Source organism: Toxotes jaculatrix, chromosome 24 (genome assembly GCF_017976425.1).
Source record: "Toxotes jaculatrix isolate fToxJac2 chromosome 24, fToxJac2.pri, whole genome shotgun sequence".
NCBI classification, from domain to species: domain Eukaryota; kingdom Metazoa; phylum Chordata; class Actinopteri; family Toxotidae; genus Toxotes; species Toxotes jaculatrix.
Genome location: NC_054417.1, coordinates 3,587,617 through 3,602,311, shown reverse-complemented (window position 1 = coordinate 3,602,311; position 14,695 = coordinate 3,587,617). Strand labels below are relative to the sequence as shown.

At 43.7% G+C, this 14,695-nt stretch overlaps 1 protein-coding gene across 2 annotated transcripts in view; it reads left to right on the top strand.

Annotated features, from left to right (window-relative positions):
• LOC121177828 (neuronal membrane glycoprotein M6-b-like) overlaps window positions 1-14,695 on the top strand; it is a 29,634-nt gene that overhangs the window by 11,790 nt on the left and 3,149 nt on the right. For both annotated transcript variants that reach the window (XM_041032183.1, XM_041032182.1), the window contains exons 2-6: window positions 11,530-11,716; window positions 11,863-12,022; window positions 12,530-12,698; window positions 14,305-14,378; window positions 14,467-14,532. In XM_041032183.1, coding sequence (XP_040888117.1) covers window positions 11,530-11,716; window positions 11,863-12,022; window positions 12,530-12,698; window positions 14,305-14,378; window positions 14,467-14,532 — 656 coding nt within the window. The remainder of the gene's footprint in view (window positions 1-11,529; window positions 11,717-11,862; window positions 12,023-12,529; window positions 12,699-14,304; window positions 14,379-14,466; window positions 14,533-14,695) is intronic.

Sequence of the window (14,695 nt, the reverse complement as noted above, 5' to 3'; positions counted from 1 at the left end):
AAAGAAATATGAACCTGAGCCCTTTTAGAGCCACAATCATGATTTTTTTTTTTTTGAAGATTCACGTCATGCACCGGCATCAGATACTACGTTCACAGTTCTGCTGTAAAGAGCCTGCTGATGAGCTGTGACTACATTAGCCACCTTAATTATGGTAAACAGAGTCCACGTTCCTGATTGCACCACTGTTGTGTTTCTCTGCAGCATCTCTACATGACTCTGAGCTGAGAGTAATTACAAACTGGAAAATGAACACAGAACACAGGCATGGTTTATAATCCGGGGGAACGGGTGGTTGTGGTGGTGTTGTTGGTGGGTATGGATTGATCTTTTTGCTTGATTGCTTCCTATAATCTCTAATCTGTATGTCTGTGGCGGTACTCTGTGCTCAGGACTCGGATAACGAGGCATCAGCTTCGCTCTCTGAGGTACAATTAAATCTGATTTCATTAGTATGAGACAGTTTGATTAGAGAAAGCAAACCTCCCATGTGACATTTTTATTTTAACTTTAATGTGGCTCCCTAAAGCAGCTTTGAGTATTTCAAAGTGGCTCTGAGTGCATTTCAGCTCACTCTTATTGCATCTGTCTGTCCTCCTCTTTGTTTTAAATGATTGGCCAGTTCACACACACACACACCTTCCTTCCCTCCCTGTGTGTGTGTGTGTGTGCGCCCGCTCTTACATAACGCAGCACTGGCTCTCTGTCCTTGGTTATGATGTTCAGATCAGAACCGTAAGAGATTACATCACCGTCTGGAGGGGTGCAGGTTTTGTTGAATTTTCTGCATGGAAGGGGCAGTGCTTCTGCAGCCTGTGAAGCACAAAGAGACCTCCTCGCAATCTGTCTTTCAACTTCTTTTCCCCTCACTATAATCTGTGATGTTTGACCTGAGCAAAGGATTTTGCGGGAGAGAGAAATATACTCAAACACTGTCCGTCTTATCCCATCTTCACCTCGTCATCATTTCTGACTCACCTAGAGCTGAAATTAACCTTTCAAGACTCCCCAAGAGCTCACAATGGATAAAAAAAGAAAACCTTTTTGCTTTTGTTTTTCTTAAATGCTGGATACTTTCACCCCCTCAAGCCCCTGAAAATCCTTCAAAATGAAAATGGACTTCTGAACTGCTCATAGCTTATGTCCACATGAAGGGACATCCTGTCTCCAAGGGGTTGCAAGGAGATTTATGGGTTTGTTTCAAGGGGTCAAAAAGAGGCCAAAAAGGTTGGAAGCCACTGCATTAGTCAATTACTTGACTCTCAGATTTGATAATCAATTAATTATTTAAATGAAAATGCCCCGAGCTTCTCAGATATGAATATTTTATCCTCTTTAAATTGAACTTCTTTGAGTTTTTGATCGGACACTTTTCAGTATTTCCTGCCATTTTACATGTAGATCAAATTAATAGAGCAAATAATCAGATGATAAACCGGATACAAGATACAACTTTTTTTTTTTTTTTTTTAAACAAAAGACAGCTGTCATTTTAGAAAAAAAAAAGGCCTTAGTTCAGTCCATGTGAAGGCCTTGAATCTAAAGGCCAACCCGTGTTTGATGCTCATCAGTCGGCCAGGTGACAGGAGAGGAGCTCCCTGCTGGCTGACATTTGGTTTGTGTTGCAGATAAATAGTGGACAGGTTCCCACCCCTGCCTTCTTGCCCTCACTGTAAATCAAGCGCTGCATGTTTCATTGCAATCCTTTATGGATCATTGCAGCTGTTAAAAAAGTGATAAACAGACCTCCAGGATAGTCGTACTGGTTGAACTGAATTCCTCCTTTGACCTCTTCTTCTTCTTCTTCTTCTTTTTTTTTTTTTGAATGAACTTGTTGCCTGTGTTCAGTGTTATTCTGCCTTGTAATCCACTTGACAGGCAAAGCAAAGCACTGCTGCCACACACTCAAATCCTAAGAAGCTTCTTCTCCACACTCTGTAAGGAGTGAGAGTTTGCAGAAAGCCACTCATTATTAAGCTCGTGTGTGTCTTTAATACAACTTCAGGGCAGAAAACGGGTAAAACTCATCACTTAGCCGACATGCATTTATCTTCTGCTGCTTTGCTAAGGGCAGAGTTGTGCAATATCCAAATACTTCCCACTCTTTCCTCAATGCCAGTACAAAAAAAACAGAAGTGTTGGTCTAATCCCAGATGAACATAGGAAGTGATTTGACCCAAAATAAAAACAGATGCATTGAAGCACATTGTTTTTTTGTGACAGGAAAATGAGCCTCATTTGCTCTGTATTTGACGTCTCAATGAGTGTCAGATGCCACTTTGTTTGGCTGATCATTATCAGTGATTGCTGACACCTGCTGGTTCAACACAAATGCAAACTCTGGAAACTGGAATGAGTCTCCACTTAACAACCTTTGACTCTCTCTTCAGTTTCATCTCTTTATGGCACTTTTTCACTGTTAAAGTCAAGAAAAAAAGCTCCCACAAGCTGAATTCATGCTCCCAAACATGCAGCTACAACACTGCATTCTCACCAGGTAATACTCAGCACGTAATCAGGAAGGTCCATATATAGACTTCCCCTGATTCAGCACAGGTGTGAGTACCAGGTGGAGATCTAATGTCAATTACAAGTGACAAAAAACACTCAACGAGGACAAAGAAAACTGTAGTGATGTAATAAAGTAATAAAGCTGCTAATTCTAAATATGTGTGCGTTTTCTGTTTTCTTCAGCTGTTTTTTAAACTTTGAGGAAAATAGCAGGACGTGGGCCTTTTGTGGCTGTTTTCATATATTTAGTGAAAGACAAATAAAAAGTCAGGTTGAATATCTTTGGACGTAGAGCCTGGGTCTAACAGGATGACACTTCAACTGAAACTTGATGAGGTTTGCTGTGCTTTCAGTTTGAGTTTGCATGCAAGAGATGCAAACCACCAAAAAACCAGTGACAAGCTCTGCTCTTGAAACTTTGGTCGCACTCATGGTTGTGTCCTTGCATGCTCTAAAACTTGTTTTGCACTTCAGATCAGACGTTTTTGCAGATTGATTTTATTGCTAATAAACCATCACAGTCCTCTCTTTTGTTTTCCTCTCTTCTCTTTTCCAGCCCCCCCTGCTGTCTCCTCTCTTCTCCTTCCTGTCTTGTCCTGATTCTCCTGTTTATCTCTCTTTCTCACACACACACACACACACACACACACACACACACACACACACACACACACACACACACACACACACACACACACACACACACACACCCTTCGTCTATTCTCCTCTCGCCCCGGAGGTGTGTGAGGTTGTGGGAGCATGTGAAAGCCGTCACACAGGGAGAGGCTCATGTGTTCCTCATTTGAAGCCATTTGCCCAAAGCATGCTGTCAGCCTCCATCTGGATATGTGTGTGTGTGTGTGTGTGTGTGTGTGTGTGTGTGTGTGTGTGTGTGTGTGTGTGTGTGTGTGTGTGTGTGTGTGTGTGTGTGCACTTGTGTTTGTTTACGTGTCAATGACCAGGAGTGGTTGAGGGGAACGTCTGTGTCGGTGATTTGCTTGCACCGAAGGAAAAGCTCTATTTTTGTGTGCACATGTGTGGGCGAGACCGTGTGGTACGCCGCTGTGTTCATACTCAGCCCTCTCAGTCCCCACACTGTGGCCACGTTTATATTTAAATAAGCTTTCTCTGCCTGCATGATCACAAAACAAACAGTGTTTAGTATGAATTTCGGAAAAGAAAGAAAAATAAGTCTCAGCATTGTAGTTTTGGAATTAAAAGACGTAGAGCTAAAATAATTTGATCGACAGAAGTCGATCCCCTGTATTTTATAGAGGAGAAAATTGCCATTGTGCGACTGAACAGCTGACAGTGATGCTGCAAAACGAAATCTACATCACGTCACTGTGATGCACATCATTTAAAGAGTAGTGAGCAGTAGTTTTATAGACTAAATGATTAACTGATGTATCAAGAAAAAAATCTGAAGATGAAAATAATCATGCAGCCCCAGACAGAAGCAACAGATGAGAAGAATTTGGAAACAAGTTCACAAGCTACCACAAAGCACTACTCTGAATGCTTCACCCCCCCAACACTGCATCTATGTTTGAACCCCAGTCTGCAGTGGGTATATGAATAGCAGCAAGTGGCAGGTTGGCGCAGCATGTCTTGTTCCTGAGTAATGCCAACCTCCTCTGGCCTCCCTCCATCACCCACTGATGCCCAATCTGCTGCTCTCATCCACAGCCCATAAAAAGCCTGACGCCGATTAGCGCTGGTCATCATTAGCTGTGGCTGACATCGATAAATGTCTGCGCCTGAACAATGTGTGGGTCATTCTGTGTCTCAGTCTTCAAGCTTTTTCCTGCTTTAAAACTGTTTAAGATCATTTGTGATGATATAAAATTGTGTTTTGTGTTTGTGGTGACACGTCTGCGGTTGAATTATACCCAAAACCCAACACTCCAGGAAACAGCTCCTACATTTTTTATTTCTTATTCTCTCTCCCCTGAATAATAAGAACAGACACCAAACGATGTGCGATCAGCCTTCACAGAAAGCTCTTCTTGTTACAGTAAACGAGACTCTGCTGTAACTCATTTTAGAGAGTTCATGCTCAGTCGGACCCTTGTGCCAACCACACACACACACACATTGTTCATTGAGCTCCCGAGGCTGCTGGAAAGTGAATCTTCATAATCACATCAGGGGGAGGAGGTTGGCGAGGGGAGGCGAAGGGGCCAGGGGAGGGCCGCCGACTTCTTTGACATCTCAAGGAAAGCGACATTAGCCAAGTTGGTTGCGTAATCGCTGAGCCATTCCGTTTGATGGCACAGCACTTGTGCCCCCAGGGGCCATTTTACATTTTGGTGGAACAGGACTCATACTAATAGCGCTCACTCCGCCCCGCTGAGCCGCTCAGGACAGGTGATCCTGCCTCTGTACAGGACTCTGTGGGCGGTCGCTGATCCCTTTAGCCCGGCACTTTTAAATAAACTCCTGTAATGTTCTTGCTGTTAATTGTTCTTGCCTCATTGTACAAAATTGCCCTAAAGGAAACAAATAGAGCTTTGTTGCATCACATTGTGAGATAATACACGGCAGATTTGGAGCCGGCCTGGAGATCATTTCTAAACTTTCTTTAGAATTTCTCACACGGAAGCTCATTTCTGCCAAGAACAAAGAATAAATGGTGAAAAGTCTTGACAGTAAAAATAGAATTTGCCTTATTAGTACATCAAACTTTAATTTTGACTAATTTTATGACTTAATTTGGACTTAGTATCCCATAATAATTAACACTGTTTTCACTGAGTGAACATTTCTTCACTCTTCTTTTCTTTCTTTCTTTCTGGTGCTTTAATTTGATGCTTTACTTTTTAATTCCTGCGTTTTTCTGATTTACTTAGTTGTAATTTTGTTCATTGGCTTGCAGAGGTTGGAGGTTTCTCTGCTTCTGTGTGTGTATGTGTTGTGTACGAGGGCGCCCACTCTCATGTGTGCCCTGTGTGTATATGTGTGTTTGTTTGTTTGTTTATTTATTTATTTAGTACATCCAACATGGGTGGGTGTGTTTGGTGTCAGAGTTTAGCTCAGATTGGCCACAGAAACAGAGACGTAGAACCAACATCCTGCAGATCAGTGGGATAAAAGTATTGATCACCCAGCAGAGCGCCAATAACAGGATTTTAGAGCCGTATAGTCCATCATGCTCAGTTACGCCCGGCCAGATGCTGACCCTGTGGCCTTCGTAATGCTGCACAACCAGCCAAGGGCTTCTCACAAACAGAAGATTAGGGTCAGTTATGTACCGTGGGAAAAAAAAAGGGGAAAAAAAGGGTTCTGGTCGGGAAGGGTGATGGGCGCTGGCATCATCCTCTTACCTGGCGCAGAGCATATTGTGTCCTCTTGATCAACGCCACAAACAAGCCGATTACTCAAAACATTTGCCTTGATGATGTGGTGTTTGTCCCACAGTGTGTGTCAAGATGAGGAACAGGGTCAAGATCATTTTTTAAAAACAGGAAATTAAACAAAATAGATATTTGAAAGCATTTTTTCTTTGCATGAATCACTGTGTGAACACAAAGGACAACTTGGGTCTAATTTTTGCTCCTATGAGAAAAAATAAATAATATTGATTAATCAACTGTCAGTGGTTCCAGCTTCTCAACTGTGAGGATTTGTTCATTGCTGGTTTAGATAATCTGACTAAAGCGTTGGTTTGTCTGAAACCAGTCTGATCATTTAACTGCTCATGTTTCTGTTGCTGTGTTCCCAGATTTGAGCAGTTACATCTTATTTACTGTCGTTAGAAACAGTAGACAACGTTTCAGAATTAAAGACCCAAGGTGTAATAACCCAGAATGATCCTTTAATGACACGGAGCCTTGTTTTTAGCTGCATGACAGTGTGGTTTCAGTGTTCCCTCTTGGTTTTTAAAAGGGTTTCATCAAAGCTCAGAGGAGCATTTTATCCTTCAGCTCAAGTGGAAAGACGGAAATCTCCCAAGCTGATGTTATGAGGTTATGTGTGTGTGTGTGTGTTGTTGTGGCTGATGTCTGCTGCCATCAAACAGATGGGGCTTCTTTTTCATCTCAACCAGAGGAAGGACGCAGTCATCCATCCTCCAACCATCTCTCTCTCCTTTTCTTTCCCACACCTTTCCTCTCTCTCTCTCTCTCTCTCTCTCTCTCTTTCTCTTGTGGGAATCTACCCATAATGCACTGTGAGGAAATTGCCCCATAATGAATACAGCACTTCTAAATTGGAATACAGCCGCAGGCAGGGACCAGACCGGCCGCTGAAATATTCACAAAGCTTTATTAACGCTGTTATTCCTGGCAGATGCACTGTGCGTACTAACAGTTGGCGATAATCATGCTGTGCCACTGAGTTGTACAGTTTACAGCAAATCATTAACTATCAGGACAGTTGAAGTAATCTCTCTCTCTGTTCTCTGTTTTTATTTGAATCTGCTTTATAGTCGTGGCAGCAAGGAAACCAGAGACATACAGCAAATAAGTGTCCAGTTTATATTTACCTCAGTTACTTTGCAATGCAAACTCTATCTGCTCAGATTCTGTGGTGAAAATGCATATAGCACAAGTTCAAACCTAGTGACAGTGAAGTTTGTAAGGAGCACTGGAGGGATTACTTTGTGGTGAACACTCCTCGTTTCAAGACGTGGGTGTCAGGTGATTGACAGGAAGGAGAGCATAATCACAAAAGATGTCAGCAGTCGGTGACAAGTTCTGTCTCCAACCATGTCTGCTCATTTATCCAATCAAAGAGCCTGAAACCTTCTCTGGTCCAACATAAAGACTTGAAGTAAGAAAAATCAGTTCTGTGTTTCAGTTTGTTGGGCAAAAAATGTATTAATGCAAGTTTAACAAACTAAAAACCGTTGTCAACGGTCTGCATCACTTTCTGTTGGATTCTTTGCACCGACGCAGACGCAGTTTACCTGGAGCAACGTTCAGACAAAACCTTCTCCTTCCTGCATCCATCTCCCTTTCAAGTCAAAAATACAATTTCTGTTTGACCCACTTCCTAAAACCTGAGCAGAGAAATACGGATAGAGGTGCTTTACACCCCCTCTTTCCATTTTTCTAGTTAATACTTCATTTACTTTTACGTTCTGCTGTGATTTTGTTATTTTTGGCTCAAATTTCGGACCATTGTCACCGTTTAGCTCCAACATTTCCAGGTTTTGATGGAGGTTGCGTCTGTGTGTGTGAGTGAGACGAGTGAAGCGGCAGCGTAGGACTACGCTACTGCTGAACTGGGTCGTGGGTAACACGTTGCTATGGCAACTGCTATTTGCCGGCCCTGGGGCCAAGAGCTGCTTTTCGCTCACACTTTCTCTCTCTCACTCTTTTCTCTGCTCTTCCTCGCTCGCTCTGCCTCTTTCTTTACCTTCTTCTCTCTCTTTTCCCTCTTCCCTTTGTTCCTCTGCTCGCTTTCGATCGATCTCTCACTCGGTCTTCCTCAACGTTCACCTCTGCTTTTCTTTTCCTCTCTCATACTCCTCGCTTATGCCCTTATTCCCTCTTAGTTTTTCTTCATCTCCCACCCTCATTCCTCCCTTTTGTCTTTGCGTGTGGAAAAAACTGAAAGAGCAGGCATCTATTAACATTCCTTCGTTTAACTGTCACCCACAGCAGCAAATTTCAATCCTAATTTAAACAGAGCAACATTTTTTAGTTTTGTCCTGCAGGCCGCAGCAGCTCTTCAGGAAGGACAGCAAGCTCTAGCAGCAGGGATGTTAACGCCTAATTGCAGCTCTTGTCTGTGAAATTATTTGCTTCTTCTCAGTCAGTTTGGAAAACGTTGCCACAAACTGATGCACAGTCCTTGCTCTGAGACTGTTGAGATGATATATGATGCAGCATTGTAACGGGAGCGTAACATATCTTCTCAGCGATTAACTCCAGCTGGCTCGCTGTAAGTACAGTGTGGCCATGCAGTCATATTTCAAAGCGAGAGCAGAGAAGACGACAAGCAGGGCAAAGGTAGCGACAGAGGTGGCGAGATGCACTGAGCTATAAAACGAGAGCGACGGGCCGGCCGCGGTGCGTCACCTAAATTCTACTCTAATGAATAGTCCATTGATTTCCATTAGGGCTGGCTGGAGCTGACCACTCCGGCCTGTCTGTTTCCCATTAGCGCACTTTAAAACTGAGGTTGACAAACAGTCATAGCCACAGGCGGCCCGGATGAGGGCCCCATTCAGTGTTTAAAAGGAACCTATGAATTCATCCGTGAAGCTGCAGGGGTCGGGGAGAGAAAGAGTTAAATACCAGTCGTGCAGTCTTGGAATTTGTCTTACAGTCAGTTTTTTTTTTTCTTACAACAAATGAGCAAAATTAGTGAAAAAGGCTCTTTTCTCCACTTGAACATCAAGATAATGTCACCTGGAAATTCTTGATTTGCATTTTGCAAAAGCAGGATTATCCCATCTCACTGGCAGCTTTCATTCTCTTCACTAAATAAAAAAAAATACAGGAAGACTAACCTACTAAATTACCTGTTGAGATTGGCCTTTTATAGCAGGATGGAGTGTCAGCAGAGCTCTTTTTAAACAGCCTCCCAGTCGTCATTGTATCGACCGGTGAGTCCATTGTGGGGCCCCCCCGCCCCCACGAGGCCTGGCCTGTTTCTCGGCTCAGGATTTTAGAGCCATCCAGCCTTATCAGCTCCACCTCTCCATCAGCCCGCTTCCTTCATTAACATTAATAGGATTTGGATCTATTATGCAACGAGGCTCCGCTGCAGTTACGCAACGCAGAGTCTTCATCAGCAGCAGCGCACTTCGGAGGGGAGCAGTTACTTCTCAGATTTATGGCTTGTTTTTTTTTTTTTTTTTTATATTCAGTCAGACATGGCAGCCATGTAGGGGTTTTAAATATGTGCCAGCACGTGAACCCTCTCTGAGGTCAACACTAAACACAAAGCACAGCTGAGGCTGATGGAAATATTATTAGCTTGAGATAATAAAAAGGTTTTAGAAAGGCTTCATACATTCGAGGTTTGTAGAGTTTACCGACAGAGAAGCCTATAATCTGTCAATTGAATATAAAACATTAAAATCACCACATTTAACTTGGGTAAGTTGTCACTTTCCCCCCAGCAGCGATTCTATTGATGAACCTTCTGTCCCTCAGGCGGGGGTGGGATCAATCTGCTCTTTTAAACTCATCAATAACAACTGTCCACGGGCTTGTAACACTACCTGGCCTCAGCGGTCGATTCAGAAACGACTGGGAGTGCACTCGTAGGGAATGGTTTTCATTTCAAAATAAAATGAATTTCCTATTGTGTTTTGTTGAGGGTGCTGTCCTGCAAATCAAGCATGAGAAAGCCATGAGTGGTGGCTGTTTGTGTGTGTGTGAGTGTGTGTGGTTTAATTGCTTTCTGTGGAAGGATATCACCTCATGTCATCAGCCGTCAGAGTCTATTGATGGAGTGTGATGTCGATGAAAGCTGTCAGAGGATCTTAGCTCCTGCTTGTGTGGACGTTGGAGTGAATCTCATGTTCTCACAGGATCACCTGTCACATACAGTACATATCATAAAGGACCATCCCTGGTACGAAGTGTGTGCTATTCTGTAATGCTTGGTATCAGTTCAGAAGCAGAGGCTGTCAGGACAGATCATGTCACGGCTGCAGAGCGGCACGTACAGGTTTTAAAGACGTGTAATGTGCTCAATCATGTTTTCCAGGCTTTGCAAAGAGAAATGTTTAGATTCAACAAACTTCTGAACATGAAATAATGATGCCTCGGATTTGCCAGTTGGAGCAGGTTGTCATGGAAACAGCAAAGTGGCACACGCAAGACAGTTCATTTGTCTTTTTTCTTTTTTTCCCGGAGTAACTTCCTGCTTTGCTAGAGGGGCTATTTTTAACAGGCATTATATAAGATGCAACTCTTGTGCTCAATACAATGTGTTATTTTCCCTCCTTTTCATTCCTCTCTATCCTCTCGACCGTGATGGAAGCAGGATGCACCGCGTTTCTCGTACCTGCGTATCTCAGGCCCGTAACTCACGCGGGAGGCTTCACGCCGTTAATGGAAAACAGATTTACTAATTCATCATCATCACTGTAGAAACTGCTCGAACACGGGGGATAATTTCTGATCGTTCATCATCGTTGCAGAGTTGTGAAAAATGAGAAAAGTGCTGCAGAAAGATGAAACGTTTGTGCCAGGTGTATGTAAATTTGACCCTTTTTCAGTCTCCCTTAAAACAAACTTGTCTGTTTTTAATTTCACTGAAAGTAGAAATAAATGAAGCATCACATCAGGCTTATTCTCACTTTCACAGGTGCAACTCTTTTAACAACCGCCACTTAAATGTCATTTCTCTCTCTGGTGCCCTAGAAAATGGCTGGGGTCCTTTATTTTGAAATGATTTATTTAGGATTAGATCATGAGTTATTCATGCACTCTGTTCATAAAAAAGAGGAAAAAACTTTTGAATATTTTCTTTAAAGACAAAAGAGAAGTGGAACAGCTTTTGAGCAGGGTAGGATGTGAGCATGTAGCGCAGCTTGCATGTAATATTCAGCACTCCCAGCTGAGCTCAAAGTGAACGCACACTAACTGTGAAAGATGCTATGATTAGCCGCTCGACATGCCTGACAGGGAGCAGTGCTGTTCTTCTCTCGTAGACTCAGAGAGACGAGCGTGACGCTCTTGCAGCACACCTGCTTGACTCAGCCACAACAGCGCGATGGTGAATCTCGCAGGTTTCTGCACACGAGTGACGATCAAGCGGCAGTGGACAAAAAGACTGTCGAGTGTTGCACCGGGTGTCATCACCGGAGCCGATCGAGCCACTTTATGAGGAGTCACGTTGCAGCACTCTGCTCTGTTCACTCCTGTTTGTCAAAGCAAACATTTTGTTTGCACTCGGGCCTTTAGCCATTTGTTGGCTTTAAAATCTGGCCCGGGTTGTTTGTTGTTGTATCCTCCTTAAAGCATCTTTAGCTGTGGGGGGAATTTGGCTAAATGCAACAGGAAAGTCTTTCTCTCTGTGAATTAATCCTCCGCTCTCCGTCTCCCCCTGCAGGATGCTTCGAGTGCTGCATCAAGTGTCTGGGCGGGGTGCCCTATGCCTCCCTCGTGGCCACCATCCTCTGCTTCTCAGGTGTGGCTCTGTTCTGCGGCTGCGGCCACGTGGCGCTGACCGGCACCCTGACCATGCTGGAGAACCATTTCTCCCGGGTCACCAGCGACCACGCTACCCTCACCATGGTGTAAGTCCTCCTCTGATTTACCATTCTAATCCAAGTATTCACATGACCTCTGCAAGTCGCCCTGTTAAGTTTTTCAAGTGCAGCTTTAAATGTCCTGTGTCATTACTTTTATCCCTGATCACTCTTTCTCTTGTGCGTTTGTTCAGGATCCAGATCTTTCAGTACATCATCTACGGCATCGCCTCCTTCTTCTTCGTCTACGCCATCATCCTGCTGGCTGAGGGGTTTTACACCACCAGCGCCATCAAGAAGGAGCTGCAGAGCGACTTCAAGACCACCGTGTGTGGACGCTGTATCACTGCCTTCGTATGTCAACACACGCACGCACACACACACACACACACACACACACACACACAAGCAGCTGCTGCAAATCAACACACCCACTGACCCAGTTCACTCCAAATTAAAGCCTGTAAATGAGATTTAATTACTTTGATGTGCGTTTTATAATGTTCTTGCTTAAAATAGTGTTTACAGGCTGAGAGAAATGAACAAGCCCGGACACGGGTCATCTTGAAAGTGTTGTGGAGGCATAATCACACACCTCTGCACATTTACGGACACACACGTAAACACTTGCGTACAAACACTCAGAATCCCACTCAAGCCTTGAGGGTGACTGGCACAGTTTCTTTCTGGCCTGATTACTCTAATTGCTGCAGATGTCCAGTAACATTAGCTCAAACATGCACTGTGATTGTGTGTGGTGGTCTTAGAGGAATAATATTAACCTAATTTTAATTCAGGGGATTAAGTGATACTGACAGAATCTCAGTCTCTCCTTTCTGTTCACCCCTCTCCTCTCCTCAGTTCATGTTCCTGACCTACATCCTCGCTCTGGCCTTTCTCGCCATTTTCGGCTTCACAGCGATCCCCGTTTTTCTCTTTTTCAACATGTGGAGCACCTGTGCTGCCATGAGGTCTCCTGATGCCAACATCACCTCGCCTGACTCCATCTGTGTGGACGTCAGGCAGTACGGTGAGTTGCGTTCCAGCAGTGTTGTGATTCAACAAACATGCAGAGTTACAGGGTGGATTTTTCCCTCAGTACGTGGTCGTGTTTACAAGCTTGACTTTACTCTAATAAATACCATCAAGAGTTAAAACCACTGCTGTGAACACTGGCAGCCTCCTGACAGTGTTCCCCAGCTCATTCTCGAGTCTCCAAGACCAGCCTGCATTTGTTTCACACACTAATTAGGCCTCACACTCACACTCGTTACAGTTTATCTGGATCAGGTGTGCAGGAGCAGAACTTGTAGGACAGGTGGGCCTTGATTAAACACACACACACACAGAAGAATAAATAAGTCTACTTTTATCTTCAAACTCATGCCAGCTCACATCCAGAGTATCTATTAACTGCTTCTGTCTTTATCTTTAAAATTGGTCAGGTAGAGACTCTCTGATCTGACTGAATGACTTTATGCTCACTGAGCTATTTTTTAAATCACCTGCAAAACATGGTTATCGTAAAAACCTGTTAAAATCAGAAACATTCTGTGAAGTGAAAGAACAAACTGCTTCCCTGTGCGACATGTTGCGTATCCCTGCCACATTTTGTTTTGCAGCTAAAGCAGACAGGATCAGATCTCACGCTGTGTTACGCGTCTTCGGAGTTTAAGAGAAATTCCTCTGATCAAGGAAAGTGAGCTCAAACATGGCAGCTAGCCTCAGTAATAAAAGCTTTAAAGTTTGCACATGAAAGAAAGTCCCGGTGCTCCCCGCGCTGTTTTCACACATGTAGCCCAGACGTACCTGCAGGATAGCAAAGAATAAAAAGAAGGCAGCATTTAACAAACCTCAGCGTGATTCAGGGGGCTTTACTCTGCTCTGCCTCCCTGTAAGCACCATCACAGATTCATCTCCAGCTACTTTAAATGTCATTTTCTATACAGGAAGAGGTCAAAAAGTACATTTAGATTATTGAGAGGCTGATTGGGTCTCTATGAAAATCCACCTTCCTGCAGCATTACAGCACAGTAACACTCCCCTGTGATTACATATCTGCTTATCTGTTTGATGGCCTAATGTACAATATGTGACCCACATTTGAAAGACAGCTGGCCCGCGTACAAAGTAGGATGAGCATCACATATGCTTCATTGGCAGTCAAACAGTCAAACTACACCGTCTGAAATATTAACCCCAATTACTGGCAGTCGTCTAATTATTGTCAGCAGCAAGCTTATTGATCACAAACGTGTTTTTTAATCATTCTTTTTGTTTTTTTGGAAGGAATTCTGTAACAGAATCAACTTTATGTTAATGTTAATAATTATCTGAATGAGAAGAATTTATAAAACTGTCAAAAAGGACTCTAAAACAGACAGAAACACTAGAAAAAGTCCAAACGTTCACAGTCTGTAAAAATGTTTTTACAGTAAAGAAGTGATTCGAAATAATGACCCATATTTTTCCTGTAGGAGAGGCTCAGAGGCTCGGACAGCAGCAGCCCTGTTTCCTTTAATCTTTATCCGAGCCTAATTCATAATGCCTTCAATCATACAGTCGGTCTCGGGGGAGGAAAAAGCTTCTTGTCTCAGATGAGAAAGCCGTGACGTTTCATCTCTCTGATCCTGCAGGTATTATTCCCTGGAACGCCACACCGGGGAAAGCTTGTGGAGCCACACTGGGAGACATTTGTAACACAAGCGAGGTGAGAGGACGCTGACCTGACCTTCTTACTTGCTCTTCTCTTTTGTCTCTCCTTTCCTTCCCTCACTCATTTATCTTTTCATCCACAGTTCTACCTTTCCTACCACCTCTACATCGTGGCTTTAGCCGGCGCCGGAGCCACCGTCATCGCACTGGTAAGCTCCTCGTGATCCCACTGATAATGTGCTGTTCAGAATATGCACGCAGCCATGGCGCGCTTATCTGTTGCCACAGCAACCCCGCCTCTCACGTTTGTCAGTATGTCATTGTATGGGTTGAAATCTTACCCTGCAGCCTGCCTCTGTGAGGGAGTGTGAG